General features: G+C 36.8%; 2 protein-coding genes and 1 pseudogene across 2 annotated transcripts; all 3 read right to left on the bottom strand.

Moving 5' to 3' along the window:
- Window positions 1-1,030: 1,030 nt before the first annotated feature.
- LOC113285083 lies at window positions 1,031-1,123 on the bottom strand (annotated as a pseudogene).
- Window positions 1,124-10,461: 9,338 nt separating this feature from the next.
- On the bottom strand, window positions 10,462-13,042 carry LOC113283236 (prostatic spermine-binding protein-like). Its single transcript, XM_026532427.1, has 2 exons — window positions 12,495-13,042; window positions 10,462-11,063 (listed from the first exon to the last, which is right to left on the bottom strand). Exons 1-2 carry the CDS (start codon window positions 12,912-12,914, stop codon window positions 10,806-10,808), a joined length of 678 nt encoding a protein of 225 aa, XP_026388212.1. The 5' UTR covers window positions 12,915-13,042; the 3' UTR covers window positions 10,462-10,805.
- A 383-nt stretch (window positions 13,043-13,425) lies between these two features.
- On the bottom strand, window positions 13,426-16,482 carry LOC113277992 (RHOMBOID-like protein 8). The gene is made up of 6 exons (XM_026526949.1): window positions 16,012-16,482; window positions 15,082-15,242; window positions 14,820-14,983; window positions 14,451-14,716; window positions 14,196-14,325; window positions 13,426-13,798 (listed from the first exon to the last, which is right to left on the bottom strand). The coding sequence occupies exons 1-6, from the start codon at window positions 16,338-16,340 to the stop codon at window positions 13,676-13,678; spliced, it is 1,173 nt and encodes a 390-aa protein (XP_026382734.1). The 5' UTR covers window positions 16,341-16,482; the 3' UTR covers window positions 13,426-13,675.
- Window positions 16,483-16,810: the final 328 nt, after the last annotated feature.

Below are 16,810 nucleotides of genomic sequence, written 5' to 3'. Positions count from 1 at the left end.
GTTTTTTTACATTTTCTCATTACTCATTTCAAGCTCGTCAAGTTATGTGTTTGAAATTGGTCACCAAGGTAACGCAGCGACTATCTGTATAGTTAAATGTTTCAACGATTACCACAGATACTACTTCATAACATAATTCTACTTTATGCCCATCTAATTTCTAGTGTACCAGTTAGTACATAGAGCATCCATCCAGATCTCTTTGATTTTGTAGAGTAACCACAAATACTTGTTTTCTCTAGTGTGCATTATACAGACAGTGTGATAGGAGGAGTGTAAAATCCAATTAATGTGCTAACCATTCAGTCTTGTAGGCCGAGGTATTTTATTTACTGCGGTTTGTTTTACTCTGTTGGCGAGTTGGTTTTCACCACTCTTTTAGTCGCTTTTTCTTTGTTTCTGGTGGAGTATTTCTCTCACCTTTGAACTCGCCTAGGCGTTCTCATCTTGTATTCTCTTTTCTTTTTTCTTCATCTTCATCTTGAATGAATTTAACCTTTCTCTTCAAAAAAAATTCAGTCTTGTTGGCCGAGTGTGGAACTGAGTGACCCTTCAAGCACCTAATTAATAGTGGGGATTGTCTAAGATATGTTTTGCCAGCTCACCCACGGGGATCGGACACCTACGTGTCCAACCCAAAGTTTGGTGCCCATAAATTATCCAACACAAGCAAACAACTGCTTAATTAAGTTGCAAAGTTGGTAACTACCCAACTGTTGAAGTCATGCTTTATAAGTTTAAATTCATCAGTTTTTAGTGTCACTCAACAGGATCTGGTGCTCATGTTCTGCAATTGTCTTGTTCCACAGCATTCAGTTGACCGTACATTGTCAAAAAAGTTCTACGAAATAAAACTCACTTTTTGTATGGGTTTAACGTTCACAAATCTTCTGCTGTATTCATACTATACAAGTCCCTCATATTCTTGGGTACTATTTATTCCCTGAAGCCCTCATATTCTTGGGTACTATTTATTCCCTGAAGGTAAAATCTAAAACAAGTTGCATTTTCTCCAGCAAAAAGAATTTGGAGTCTGTCAGACAGACTACGGTTCCTGTCTCCTTAGAACTCAAGGATACAGAGGTACGAGCCTATAGAACAGATCCTGTTCAAGTAAGGTCGTGTCCAGTTTCCAAATTCCACTTCCTATAAACTAGAGTCCATTTCGCAGTGTTGCCGCTGTGGGACTAACAAATGAAGTGATACCATGTATGTATACCTTTAGAAGGTCGCAGGTTCGGTACTTGTATTGCCACTAAAATATAAATATTATCCAAAAAAATTTAAAAGAATTGTTGATATGGAGTTATTCTGGTTAATGAATATGAATTAAGGTATTGAAGTTGTACTCCATCTGTTAATGAATCTCTTTGGTGTGAGTTCTGAAAATTGAGTTTGAATGCTATGTTTTTGAGTGACTGGCTGATAATGAATGCACGTAGTTGTCTGGCTAAGATTTTCATAGATTAGAAATGAAGGATCTGTAGGACTATTATACTTGGGAAGAGAATTGAACTAGAAAAACTCAGACACGAAAGTGAGTTCGTTAGTAGAACTTTTTTGACGACGTATGGTTCAACTGTTTACAATTGAATGCAGTTTGCTCATGATGTGCAACAAGACAATAACAGAACATGTGCACCTCAGATCTTGTTTAGTGACACTAAAGACTCATGTTGTAAAGTTTACACTTACAAAGCATGACTTGAAGTCGGGCATTTACCAACTTTGTTTGCATTGCATGTGTTGGACAATTGATGAGCACAAAATTTTGGTAAGGTTGGACTTGTAGGTATCGGGTACCCTATCCCCGTGAGTGAGCTGGCAAAACACATCTTCGACAATCCCCACTATTGTATCTGTGGCTACTCAACAAAATCAAAAAGTACTGGATGGATGCTCTATATGTGCTAACTGGTACACTACATATTTAAAAGTAAAAGCACTAAGTTGCGATTGTATGAACCAGTGCACCGATGCAGTAATAGCACTATAAAATTGATGGACATAAGAATTAATATTGTCATGAAGTAGTATCTGTATTCTGTGGTAATCATTGAAATATTTAACTTTACAGTTAGTGGCTGCGTCGCCTTGTACCAATTTCAAACACATAAGTTGACGAGACTAGAAATTTAGATACTAATGAGAAAATGTAAAAAAAATAACATGTCAAGATGGGACTTGTCTGCAGAAGGGACCACACCATCAGACCTTAGGTACCCTATTTGTGAGATGAGGAAAGAACCTCCTATTTGATCAACCAAATCTACTAGCTAGTCAAGATAATTCACTGAAAAATGCTTACAATGAGTTTTAGAAACCAAGCAGGAAACAGCCTTTCCCACACTGTACAAGTAGTAAATTACTAGCATATTTTTTGTGTGCTTATGTTATGTTAACTTCGCAGGTGAGCCAAATGGTCGTGTAAATATAGTTTCCTAAGATCATCCACAATGGTGTGATGAAAACCAAAGAGCAAAGACCAAAAACCACGATAAAATTTGAGTTTAGTCCATAATATGACGCTATGGTAGCGAGTATATTTAGTCGAGCGGACGTATAATCAACGTCTGATAGTGGAGCGTAGCTATTAAGTGCGCCCAGTTGGGGCGGCCATAAAATTAACGCCGGATGTGGGGCGTTGATATAGTAAACACCGGATGTGGGGCGGTCATATAATTTACGCCTGTACACGGGACGGTGATATAATACACGCCCGATGGGGCGTTTTTATAGTTTCCGCCGGTCCAAGGGCGTACATATAATCTCCGCCCCACTTAACACACGTAATCAACACATGTGAAGTTCAACCCGGCGAACATTATACCTCCACCTCCACGTAAACCCCTTTACGTGTTACACGTTTACTCTAATCTTTTCTTCTCGGTCTTCTTCTTTTCTACCTCTTTGTTTCTACCGCCATCAAAACATCACCTATATCTTTCACTCCCATTCTCAAACGCAGTAACGAGTAGGAAAGGAAGAAAAAAAAGGAAAATAGCAACGAGATAGATTCCATGAGAGGTACGTTAGTTTTCTTAATCTCTTATGTTTATCTATATTCTTGCACAATTTATTTAGGGTTTTAGTTTGTTAAATTTAGGTTTTAATTTAAAACCTTGTTAAAATTAGGTTTTAGAAAATTGGGTATTGACAAACAATTATGAATATGATACCGTATGTGAACAGATTTGATCACGTATGTTATATGTAGATTTGGTTAAATATGAAATTGGGTTTTAAGATGAGCTAAATTTATGTGTTTTTTCATAAATTTGGATTAATATGTGTTTTTACATTTCTTGTGGTTATGTGAATTTTATGTGTTACATATATGTATGTAAATGGGGTTAAAAGTGATTGATTTTATAGTGATTTTTATGGAATGTTGAAGTGATTACATTGAGTTGTTATGAGGTATATTTTTTTGGTTTCTAATATGTTCTACATACATAGGTGACGATTTAATTTGTGTTTGTGGAATTATAGAATTTGGAATTAATATAGTTTGTATTAAGGATTTATAGTATTTGGAATATAAGTGGAATTATAGAATTTGAAATTAATATAGTTTGTGATAAGGATTTATAGTATTTGGAATATAAATGATGATGGACTTATAAAAATATGGAATAATGAGGGTTGGTGTTTTAAAATTGAGATTGCACTTATCTTGTGTGTGCACAGATGCTGAACAGACTCACAGCGCGGTTCAATGGTCGCACGAAGACGAACAAGAAACAGAAATCTGTAGCCGAAGAGGATTACAACATAATCTCTACTGGTAAAATTAAGGAGGTTGATATTCCCCGGTTAGGGCGGTTTCATGTACTGCAAGATGATAAACCGCACGCTACTACAGACATTACATTTACAGGAGAGCAGAAATTAAAGTATCAACATCGTGGATCTCTGGCATCGGTAATTCATCACTATCAAACTATTTCACAATATTGTCTTAGAGCTAAATATATTATTGAAAAAGCGGGATGGTAAAGTTTACTGAACATACAATGTAGCGAAACCCAACATCCAATGGTTGATTATATTGTTGAGCGGTTTTGAGATATAACAAATACTTTTCACTTCCCAAATGGTGAGATGGGATTTACCCCCTAGATTGTCTCATGCTGACTGGACTGAGTATCGGTGATGGGCCTGACATTCCGTATGATTCTGGGAAGTATCAATTTGAATATGTTCGTGAGCGTATCTTTCCGGATATCCAAGATGTCACGCTCTGTCCAAAAGCTCTGTTGTGGGTTTCAAATCAATTATAATTAAATATTTAAGCTCATATTTCTTAGAAGACAAGTTGGTTGCGGATGAAAATGATAGCACCCTTGCTTATAGAGTAGCAATTTCCTTTTTCATGTATGTTTTGGGACATTTTTTCTTTTCTAATGCAAAGACCTATATTGATGTTAGATGGTTAGCTGCTTTTGAAAATCTTGATGTAGTATCCACGTATGACTGGGGTGGTGTTGCTTTTTCGAGATTGTATGCGTCACTCCGTTTAAATGGTAGGAGACAAAAGGCATTATACGGTCCATTCCAAATATTAGAGGTATTCTTTTAATCCAGTTTTTTCTTCCTTTCATTGTTTATTTTGTTGCGAAGTTATTAAATTGTCTAATTATTTTCATGGAGTAGTTTTGGGGGTATGAATACCTAGGCATATGTCGACCAGACGTCTCAAAAGGGAGTACAGAACAAAAATGGCTTGTAACTTCTAAATGGAATGTACCGAAGAATACAAATGATATTTTCCGTTGTAGGGATTTACTGAGTAAGCTTACTGCTGAAAAAGTGACATGGCTCCCATGGGTATCATACAGAGAAGTTCTTTCATCTGATATGGGATGCACGGCTTCGAGGCTATCAGACTCCAGATATATATTTTCTTACATGGGCATTGTGAGTTAATAATTAAATTTTATTCGATAATTGTTGGTAAATAGTAATAACATTTTTTTTCATGCTTATGTAGTATATATCATACTTACTACATTCGTATTCCCTTTCTAACTGTACAGCATAAGATGTACCTCGGAGAAAGGTGATGGAGGCAAAACCATTATACTTTTGTTGTTCCCATAAAACTACACACAGTTATTGGGGATATCGGCAGTATTCAAGCAGAACGCCTAAAAAGAGAAGGTTTGCTCGATGCTACAGAGATAGTGCAAGTTGTTAAAGATTATGATATATATTTACAATACTGGAGAAAGGTAACTAACTACAACGATTATGTGACTCATCCTAATTGGGAAGCCCAAACATATGGGCTTGTTGGTGACTTGTATACGGACCCAATTGAACACCCTGCTGAACATGTACCTATCCCTCCTCCACATCTATTATCCCACGTATGTTAACTTTCGACTTTTTCAAGAACGTTCGACTTTTATTATACATTTGTACTTATGTATTTTATTTTTTCATGACAGCACGAAGCTTGCACATTATTTCAAGAACATGTTGATTTTAATCACCAATTTCGCAATTTTACATTAAAACAAACGAATGAGAGGATGGACGTTATTATGGCGAAAGAAGCAGAAATACAAAGGCTGAATACTATGAACATAGATTTACAGCAACAAATGTCTCTTTTCCGTCCGCCGCACGCTGTCCAACCTCCCCTTGGGTTCGGTTCCTTTTCCCAAACAATGCCACCGCAAGTTTGGAGCTCTATGAGTCAAGGATCAGCTTCAACAATGTCGTTAGTCAATGCCACTCCGAGAATGCAGATGCCTTTTATGCCACCTCGATCGGCGCCTTCGGATACTGATAGTTAATATCTTATCTTATCTTACAGCGAGTCATTTCAAGTCAACGCTCTCCACTATCTCTTTAGTAGTCCTCTCAAGTTTGAGAGTAGGCAGTGTGTATAGTTTTTACACCGTCCATATAGAGTATAGTCATATCAGGCTACTGTCAAAGCATTTATCTTTTTTTGTAAAAGACTTTAATTTTTTCAAGAAAATCACTATCTCTCACCATCTCCTTTTTTTTTATTAATTCTCTTGGATATAAATTAAATACCTGATCACCCAATATATGAATGGCAACACCCCTCTTCTGCTTCAGATAGTAATGGAAAGCTATGAGAAAACCGCTCATTATTGCTCTTCTGTTTCTTCTTCTTCTTCATATTTTAATAGTAGTTTTTATTCCTCTGATGATGATGCAATATCAATTATGAAAAATAACATGGCCGTTAGTTTGGGAGTCCTTGTTACAAATTCAAAATGTCCTCAAACTCGTATCAAAGTACCCAGAAATCGTGATGCAGGAGCTGAACTTCTATGGAACGACTATTTTTCTCCGTACCTAAACCAACCACCCAATGTTTTTCGCAGAAGATTCAGAAGGCGTTGACAATTGTTTAACCGAATAGTGGAAGGTGTTACCAATACATACAGATATTTTGTTCAAAAGCCCGATGCTTGTGGAGTTGTAGGATTAAACCCTCATCAAAAAGTAACAGCAGCAGTAAGAATGTTATCTTACGGATGTGCGGCAGATGCAATAGACGAGTACTTACGCATAGGAGAAACCACTGTGTTGGAAGCTACTCGGAGGTTCTGTAAGACGACTGTCAACGTGTATGGGAAAGAATATTTCGTGAACCAACTGCTGGTGATGTTGAACTATTGCTCAAGCAAAACAAAGACCCGGGATTTCCAGGGATGCTAGGTAGTCTAGATTGCATGCATTGGAAATGGGATAAATGTCCGTCAGCAGAGTCAGGGGCTAACATCGCATATAAAGAGAGCGAAAGTATCGTGTTGGAGGCGGTGGTGTCCTATGATCTATGGTTTTCGCATGCATTTTTTGGTATGCCCCAATCTAACAACGATATTAATGTTATGAACCGTTCATATGTTTTTCGAAGTCTTGTAACAGGAAAAAGCACCACCAGTGAGCTACGAGGTAAACGGACATTCATATGATATGTCGTATTATCTAGGTGATGGCATATACCCAGAGATACCTACTATTATTATGGTCATTAAACATCCGGTAGGTAGGAAAAAGGAAATCTTTTCATCGATGCAAGAGGGTGCAAGAAAAGATGTAGAACGGGGATTTGGTGTACTCCAACAACAGTTTGGAATCATCAAACAACCTGCAAGAATGTGGAATCCAAATGTGCTTGCCGATATCATGAAAACCTGTATTATCTTACATAATATGATAGTCGAGGATGAGCGTCTACCCGGAGACTGACCACATGTTTATGAACAACGTAGCAACCCGGCACTGGTTAATATATTAAGAGGCAATAGTGAGGAGTTTTCCCAAATTAGAGCTGAGCAACGCCGACGTGCAATGCATAACAAAGAAGCGCATATTCGCTTGCATGATGACTTGATCGAACATATATGGTCAGAATATGGAAATTAAAAATTTGGACATTGATTGTCATTGTATGGGTTGTTTTTTTATGAAAGCTTATGATTGTCATTTTCTTTGTATTTTAACTTTGGATAATAATAAAATCATTTTCTTATCTTCTTATCATTTTTTTTTGTCGATACTATATGGGATTACTGTTTTCTTATCCCAACATATTATGATTGATTCGTGTCAATTCTTTTTTTTTTATCCTATAAAACTATAGAATTCTTATTTTTCTTCTTTTCTCCACCCCAAACAATCTCTTTAGTCTGTGATTCAGCTACGAAGTATGAAAAAATTCTCTAAAGAAGAAGATGTTGGTATTGTTCAAGCGTGGATCAATGTTACAGAGATCCACTTTATTCAGGGCAACCCCGCAACCGTTTTTGGTCAAATATTTTTGATATATTCGATACGTTAACAGGTAATGAAAAATCTAGAACTAAAAAAGATGTTCAAAATAGGTTCAATCGCATCAACAATGAGGTGGAAACTTTTGTTGTGTTTCATGTTGATGTTAACATACGGAATCCTAGTATGGCGTATGAGGAACGGGTGAGAATATATTTCAAATCCTATGCTTAGAGCTATATTTAAGCTAAACATATATGTAACTTATTTTTGTTTAAATTTGCAGCAAATTACAGCTCGGTTGGGATATTACCACGAGACAGGCAATGATTTTGAGCATGAGGAATGCTATGAAATCTTCAAATCAAATCTTGCGCACTATAATCCGACGAATGATTAAATTAGAATTTTGTAACTTTCCTATAGTTATTGTTCGAAAGATGTTGATCAATACTTGGTCAGTATTTTTGGACGAATTGTTTTATTTAATGTATTATCTCTTTTTTATGTAATCATCATCAAGTTTTAATTACGGTTAGTTGTTTCAAAAACGTTTAAATTTAATTCAATTCAACGAAAATAAACTTAAAATCCAAAAATTACATAATAATACGGCTAATTGTAATAATAAGAAATATTAAAAGATAGTTATACTACTAAAACTATTAATCACTAAATAGGAGAGATAATAAAGTTTTCAACTATTCCGCCTTTGAGTTAAGATTGGTTTCTTCTATTCCGAACTATGTCCGCCCTACGAAGTTCGAAGTACTCCTTTTGTACAGGATCAAATTTTTGAAGATCCATCATAATGATGTGAAATTCTTCATCTTCAACTTCCTTGGCTTTTTTTACCGCATGTTCGGCTTGTTTTGCTGCAAACTCTGCTGCTCTTTGTTCCATCTTGAATCTTGATTGTGCTTGGTAATGAGTATTGAAATTTTGTTGTTCTTTAATAATTATTCCCATCAATTCCTCTTGGACAGTGGATTTTTCTCTCCCAGTTTTCTTATATCGTTTTGCTGCTTTTTTCCCCATCTTACGGAGATATGTGTTCTTTATGTCTCCACTATCTGTGTCGTTACCGGACTCGGCTTGAGTTGTTGTTTGTTGTCCTTCCTCATCTTCCTCGTTATTCTCACAACTGTCCAAATCGTGCGTCGTAACGAATACAAAAGTCGATCGCCAATTATATTTTATATTTTCTAAGACAATTGGGTAACACTCTTCGTGCTTAAAAAAAATTTCCATTATTGCATTCCTTGAACCACATGTTTACTTCTTCAAGCTTTTTTAAAAATAGTTAAGTTCATGGGCGTGTAAATATTAGAAAATAATTGTTCAAAAAATAAAGAATACTTACCTTCTTTTCAGGACCCCATCCAGTATGATATTCACCATCCACTTCCGCCTCTTTCGCCGAAAACAACGTCACATCTTTACTTATTCCCTGATATCGTTTTTGCCAGGAACTCCAAGACCGCTCTGGTTTATTAGGTAAATGAAGTTCAATATCATCCTTGATACGAGTCCACAACGCCGCCTCTGATTGATCAGTTCCAACACCAGGATCTTGAGATATTGATAAATGAATTTTACACATCGTTACATCTTCGATTGACGTAAAATTTGGACCTCGTGCTATTCGTGGTGCCATTGTAAGCGATTCGGTGAAAATTTCCTAATAAATGATTTGAAAGACGAAATAATACTTCTTCTGCTGCTGCTGATAGATAGTATGAATGAGTAGTGTTTGGGGAAATATTAGAGGAATTCAAGTGTATATATAGGTGTATGAAAGAAACCTAATTTCCGACGTCCGAAAATATCTTTCAAACGTTCGAAAATGTCCAACGTTCCGTTTTCTCCAACGTTCGAAAATTACCAACGGTATAAACATTTTTGTCGACTATTTTCATCCGTTCAAACATGGTAACATACGGAGTATAAGGTATAATGTCCGCTCGGTGTGGGGCGTGAGCTTTATGCACGCCTGAGTGGGGCGGCCATAAAATGCACGCCTGAATGGGGCGAAAATTATACTCACGTCTGATGGGGCGTACATTATAGCTTCGCCTCACTGGGACGTACGTTATATAAACGCCTGACTATGGGACGAGAAGTATCAACCGCTTCATCTGAAGCGTGCATTATATAAACGCCTGTTAACGGACGAAATTTATAACTTCGCTCGACCAAATTTGGTTTTGGTCCGTAGTCCAGACCAAATATAGTCTGAAATTTAGGTATAGTCTGGTTTTTTATCTTTACTCTGTTCGACTACGTCACGTATCTGGACCAAAAATTTGGGTTTAGTCGTCCATTGCAGTTGCTCTAAGGCATTCATACTACGAATCTTCTGCTGTATTCATACTACCAAGTATCAGAATAAGTTCTACAGACGTGTAGATGGTCGCAAGATTATACAGTTTCTTTATCTGTTATAACCTCTTTCCCTCATAATTTTGGAAGTATTTGATCTGCTGGGGTACTATTTCTTCATTTGGCGATTCTCGTTCACAAGTCTACATTGGCTTTTAACTAAACAAGTGAATAAGGTAGGTTTGCAAGGGCTGCTCTGTAATTCTTAACCCGCCTCAAAAAACCAAAGTAAATATCACCTTCTAACATTACCTTTCTGTTAATAGGCCGCAGTCGTCCGTCTACAGAGTCTTTGTGCAGAAATTGTACTGAACATGATTAATCTAAACTATTTAGAATATTAATGAAGAACTAGTTAACAATACCTTACACAAGGTCTTAAACTTTCTTGCCATTGAGAAAAGTAATAATCAACACCCACTACACCGCCACTCAATTGAAATACGTCTACAATGCATATTTTTTCTGAATTTAGAGATGCCTAGTTTAAGACCTTACTTTACTGTCTCATAAATAACAGTAAAAATAAACAAAAGTACAGCTATGAAGCATCAAACTTTTCTACCTTTTTTTTCTACACAAGGGGACTGTGTACTCGAGGTCGGAGGAGAGGCATTCAGCTGACTGGATACGGTCTCTCGTCAAACCTCGAGGGCTGAACCCTATCGTTTGGAAGGTCTCACATCATCTTCCCCACCATCGTCATCAGAGTCATCATCGTCGTTCTCATCAGAGTCATCATCGTTACTTGGCCTTTTTCTCTTTGCTGAAACCTCTCCCTTTTCACCTTCATCTTCATCCTCCTCCACAAGCTCATCCTCTTCTTCACCATTCTCCTGACCTGGTTCAAAATCACTAGCATCCTCCTCGTCTTCTGGACGACTTACTGGACGAACAAGGTACTCAGTTCCCAAATCCTCCTACAAGACAATCATATGTCATTAATATTCAATGATCAGATATAAATCAAAGCCCGCACAAGAAACTCAACTGTTTTCCCAAAAAAAGAAACAAGAAAGAAAAAGAAAAAACCAGGACAATAAGGGATGGATAAGTTTGTAACGCGTAAACATGTCAACTCTTGAATTTAGCACCAGTACATATCATAAACAAAGGGCACATGTTATCAATGGAAACTACGGGACAAAAATTGTATGCAAGTCAGAAGCCACAAAGTGACAATAACAAACAGAAATGGCAAATGGAAAAGTTTAACTAACCATATTAAGGTATATGTACAGGCAGATTTTAATCTACAGGACAAGCTAGCATATTCCTTCATGAACCACCATTCAAGGTCAATCAAAAACAATAAAGTGGGATTATCATTACTCCTACTAGTGTTAAGACCTATAAACCATGTTTCTAACTAATATGCAAAGTCACCAACAAACACAATCCTATATATGAGCAAATAAACAACAATATAGCAAGTTGCAGCCAGGATCAAACAAGTCCAATGATATATGTAGCCAACAAGCAAGATGAGAAGACATCTGCAAACACAGATCTACAAGAAATATGCTGATGAAGGGGCATAACATATTAGTAAGCGAGACAGAAGTGTATCCTTCTTTCCATAATCCAAGACTGAGCATACAGCTTTAACAGAAACATAGCAGGCATCATCCATACATCCATGATAAATTCATGGAGGGCTTGGTACAACCACATAGACACCATCAACATACAAGAAAGACTAGAAAGTACTGCTGAATCAGATCCCACTTCAACAAGAAAATTAAGTAGAGCACTACCAATCAAAATCTTCTAGACCCTCCTACACACACAAGCATAATTGAAAGCAACACCTAACAAGACCCTGAAGAAATCAAAGGTTAGATTAGGGTAAACAAAGTTAATCAAGGTTTTACTAAGAAACTTGCCCTCTTCAAACAAGATTAACACATCAAAACAAGAAAATACTGGTACCCAACTAGCTAAACCAAGATCCAAGCTTCATCTTAAACCATCAATTTGACATAAAAAGGGGAAGACAGATTTCTTGAAACTAGTAACAGTAAAACTTAACAAAACAAATAAACAGACAGACATCAACTAGAACTAACAAAGTGATGTACATACACAAAATTAGTAAAAATCAACAAAATAGATGAATCAGAAAACCTCTGAATTTCTATCTAGACAAATCAAGCTTAAATCACAATCAAAATCCCCATACTTTAGCCAAATAAAACATATCTATTACAGGAAATTGTACCACAAATAAATTTTTAACCTAAAAATTTAGGGCAAAAAAGGGAAACAAACAAATCTCAGATATAATATCACAGACAAAACATAAATCTAAAAAATTAAGCTTAAAATTACATAAAAGAAAGAAATTATACCTCATCATCTTCTTCGACCTCCTCCTCGTTCTCATCCTCATCATCGTCGTCGTCGTCGTCATCATCATCACTATCATCATCCTCACCACCAGCACCTTCCTCATCATCATCATCATCGCTAACATCAACGACTTGAGGAACAGATGTAGAAGCAGGCAAACCCTCTTCAGTATCTTCTTCCTCATCCTCATCATCAACCTCTTCTTCCTCCTCTTCTTCATCGTCATCGTCTTCCTCATCTCCACCATCTTCCTCCTCAGTACCCTCGTCAACAACTCTCTTCATATCAACAACTTCATTCACCTCATCATTATCATCAACTGCTTCATCATCATCTTCAATATCATAGCTTGTTTTGCCGTTCATAACCCTGATTTCTTTCTCCTTCTCAAATTCTCTCTCTTTATCAATAATTGCCATCTCTTTCTCACTCAGTCGCTCAAAATTCTTCACAGATTTTTCTTAAAATTCAAAGAAAAATTGAAAATCGAAATTTGGAAAAACAGAGAAACAGAAGAGAGAGAAACACAATAGAGAAACAAAAGTTTTTCTCAAAGTGTTCGGATTCTACCTCTCAAACGAAATCTTGACCGTTGAAACTCAGAATTTGTTCCGGATCGATGACGTGTCGATAGATCTAATGGTCGAGAATTTTTTGTTGCTAGAGTACTTGAAGTCTCTCTGTTTTAGTTTGAGTAGGGTTTTTGTGGGTTTCGCACATGTGGATGTTCTCTAGGGCTGATGTCATTTAGGATTAGGTCTTTTCACTTGATGAGACGAGATCGAATGGTCCAGATCATCTCTCTCTCACTGGCTAGAAGCATCTAGATTTGTTGTGGTTGTGGATTTGGATATATGAAATAAGGTCCGGCCTGTCATCGCCTCGACTAAATGGGCTTGGCAATCAAAAGTTTTCATAATTCACAAATTCTTGAGCAAAAGCAAACAAACAAAAACCTTTTTCAGTAACTGCATTTATTACAGGTTTAAAGCGAAACTTTTTTTTTCTACACGGATTGCCTATGTTGTTTTATGACAAATGGTAGTGCATATATGTATCGATCTCACCATTGTGACACTTCCCCTTCAAACAAAAAAAGAAAAGAAATCCCACCCATTTTTTTAGTTTCTAAAGCATAACACCTGTCATGACAACATATATCATACAATGTTCAGCAGGCTTAGTAGCATATCTCACTGCACAGGTCCCTTATCCTCGCTTCTGATAAGTTTGTGAAAGTGTACACTCTGTACTTGCCGTTACTTTTACATGTCAGAATCGATTGGTTAGCAGTTTTCCTGACCTGCACAAGTGCAACCAGAGTTAGTATGAGCTATAGAATATGAGATTGATTCAGTTATATGATAAATAGCAGCATGCGTGTATTTCTGTCATTTCTAACCCAAAAAAGGCTGACTCAAGATAAAGTATGGTACAGCTGCCCATAATGTGCCAGTTCGCAAACTAATCATAGGGATATGAAGTAGCTTTTATGTACCAAATCTCTTGATGTACTGGTGCTTGGTGTTAGATGACTCTCTCAGTCATGTTTTATAAGTATAAAAAATCTCGCAACATCAATCTTTAGTGTCACTAAACAATATCTGAGGTGCAAATGTTCTGTTATTGTCTCGCTGCACAGCATGGGCATACAGCATTGCATTATCAACAGTTGAGAGTTAAAAGTTGTAAATGCTTACCTCGCACGGCAGCGAAGCTTTCACATTACAGCTCCACCTTTTGGAAGGAATGCAGTTAACATAATGGCACCAGCTACATTGGTTATTCAAGTTCTCTCCATGTAGTACTGCAACAACAGATCCAGCAACACTACCAAACCAAAAATAAGTTGATCCATAAGTATAAATCTTCAACAAATAAGACGAACCAGTTTGAATTTCTGTAATTATCTTAAAGTGAATAAAAGAAGTCGCATAGAGTTAGGAAAAACTTACAGAAGAGCAAACAGAACGAGAGAGATACTCCTCAGCACTGGCTTATCCAATTTCTGCTTGAAGTTCATTGAACTCTTTTCCTTGTATTCAAATAGACCTTTTTTATTTAGAGGCACTTGCACAAGACGAGGGTCAAAGAACAGTACAAATCCTAGGAGAAATCCAGAGACAAATCCCCCAACATTTGAAAAATTGTCCACGTGAGGCAACACGCCAAGAGAAAAATTTATAGTTGCTGCCAAACACAGTACTACCAGTGCTGTGAACTGCATTTTCGCATACAAGAAAATGAAAGAGTGAAAGTGAGAAGACAGTGAGGAAAGAGACAACACCAAACAAAATGTGAAAGTCTAAGAATAATGAAAGGACCTTGTCACTATAAAATTTCCAATTCCTGATAAGTCCTGAGAGCATGGCACCAAGTAATCCGAATAAAGCACCAGAAGACCCAACTTCTGGGATATCTTGAACGAAAAGCGCAGATACCAAACTACCAGTAAAACCTGAGCATAAGTAGATCATCCCAATCCTCACTGCAATCCAGAAGCGGAAAAAAAGAGCAGGTTATGTTACGCTTAGACAGTATCAAACTTGTCACTCTGAGATAAGGAGAATGCAGAAAGGATCTTACAGGATCCAAACTCTCGTTCTAATTGCAGGCCTATGAAGATAACACCAGAAAGGTTTATAATCAGGCTGAACATCCCTGCATGCAGCCATGGAGATGTTACTAGGCGCCAAATTTCGTGTTTCACCAATAACTTCCGACGAAGAGCACCCATCTCATCCAGCCTGAAAGAATGATAGTTTCTCAGAAAGAATGATTGGCACAAAAACTCGTGATAATGTTTAAATTAAACGGTACACCGTCCCCATTCAAATCATCTCTAGCATTTCAGGACAAATGGCGCATGAAAACGAGAAACTGCTTCAACCAGTTTTCTTGTTTAATTTCTATCATTTAAAGCAGAACATACTTCTGTATTGTTATCAAAAAAGTTCCACTAGGAAACTCACTTTTGTGTTTAACATTCACAAATCTTCTGCTGTATTCATACTACGGAATAAAGTTACTCGTGTCAGAGAAATACAGCATACAAAGACCTAAGTCCCTGTGAAAGAGTATTTCACTTTTTCAAAGCCAGCATTTATTCTGATTTGACTAGATTATTGTTAATGCTCTAGGCCATACAGATTCAACCAGTACCAATTCAAGAATAAATAAGACATATTAACAAGAAAAATACCATTTTCATAGGAGTCATATGAGTAATCCTTGAACTCCTGGTATCTTCTAACAAGGAATCGACAAGTAAAAAACATAAAAACCTCAAAATGCCTAAATTCGGCGGTGATCTTTATATACTGCAGCAGCAAAAACAGTTCTAACCTAGTAATTCTCAACTGATCAAACTAGATCTACTTATTGCACAATTCATATATCCTAGTTAAAAGAATTGAATTCAAGTTCCATAACAGGCAGGTTCGGAAAACCCTAACAAAGAAAAAATTTAATTCAAGCAACTGGAAAAACTACCAATAGAAGTGAAGAAAGACTCACGTAGATGACGAAGGACCGAGAAGTGGATTCTCCGTTAAAGGCTGAAAAGAAACCCTACCAATAGATCGAATAACACAACGTCCATGGCTGGAATTTCTAGGACAATCATTCACAATCATCGTAGTAGCAAAAACCACCAGATGAAGAACAACAAAGAGTGAAATGATCCAAGTATTAGATTTCTTCTTCCTCCGAGAACAGAAATTGAAGAAGGATATAGTTTGTTCTTGAAAAGATTCATCCCATTGTTTGGTTGATTTGATGATGGATTTAGGGGAAGACCTAATTTCTAAGCTAAGTTGATCTTTGGTAGCGGTGGTTTCCGCCATGGATGATTCTTTACTAGAGAATGCAGAGAGTGAGTGATATTTTCATTATAAATCTTGAGAAAGAAGAGAAATGGGTTTCTGGAATGGCCTCTTCGAGTGTATACTGTGTGGGGGTGTAGAAAGATGAGTAGGAAAGTGTTGGCAGGCGGGAAATCAGTTAGGAATTGCTTTGTTTGCACACGTATTTTATTCCACTTTTTGACAGCGGTGATATGTTATTTTATTTTATTTTGATTATGGTCATTTTCATTTCATTTTAATCGAATATATCCGTTCTTTCTTTTTGTAATGAGGGAGGATTTGAGATTTCTTCAAATTCCTATTCTGACTTCTTCTTTTTATGTCATCGTCGTCGAATGAACAGACAACAAAAAGAAGGACAAAACCTACAAATAAATAGAAGCTTCGTTCTCACGGAGAGAAGCAATACAAGAAGGAGGGAAAGAAGACCACACATCACAAGTGTGGTG

This window comes from Papaver somniferum, chromosome 5, assembly GCF_003573695.1.
Source record: "Papaver somniferum cultivar HN1 chromosome 5, ASM357369v1, whole genome shotgun sequence".
In the NCBI taxonomy this organism is placed as follows: Eukaryota; Viridiplantae; Streptophyta; class Magnoliopsida; order Ranunculales; family Papaveraceae; genus Papaver; species Papaver somniferum.
Note: the sequence above shows the minus strand (reverse complement) of the source record. Positions and strands in the feature narration are given on the sequence as shown.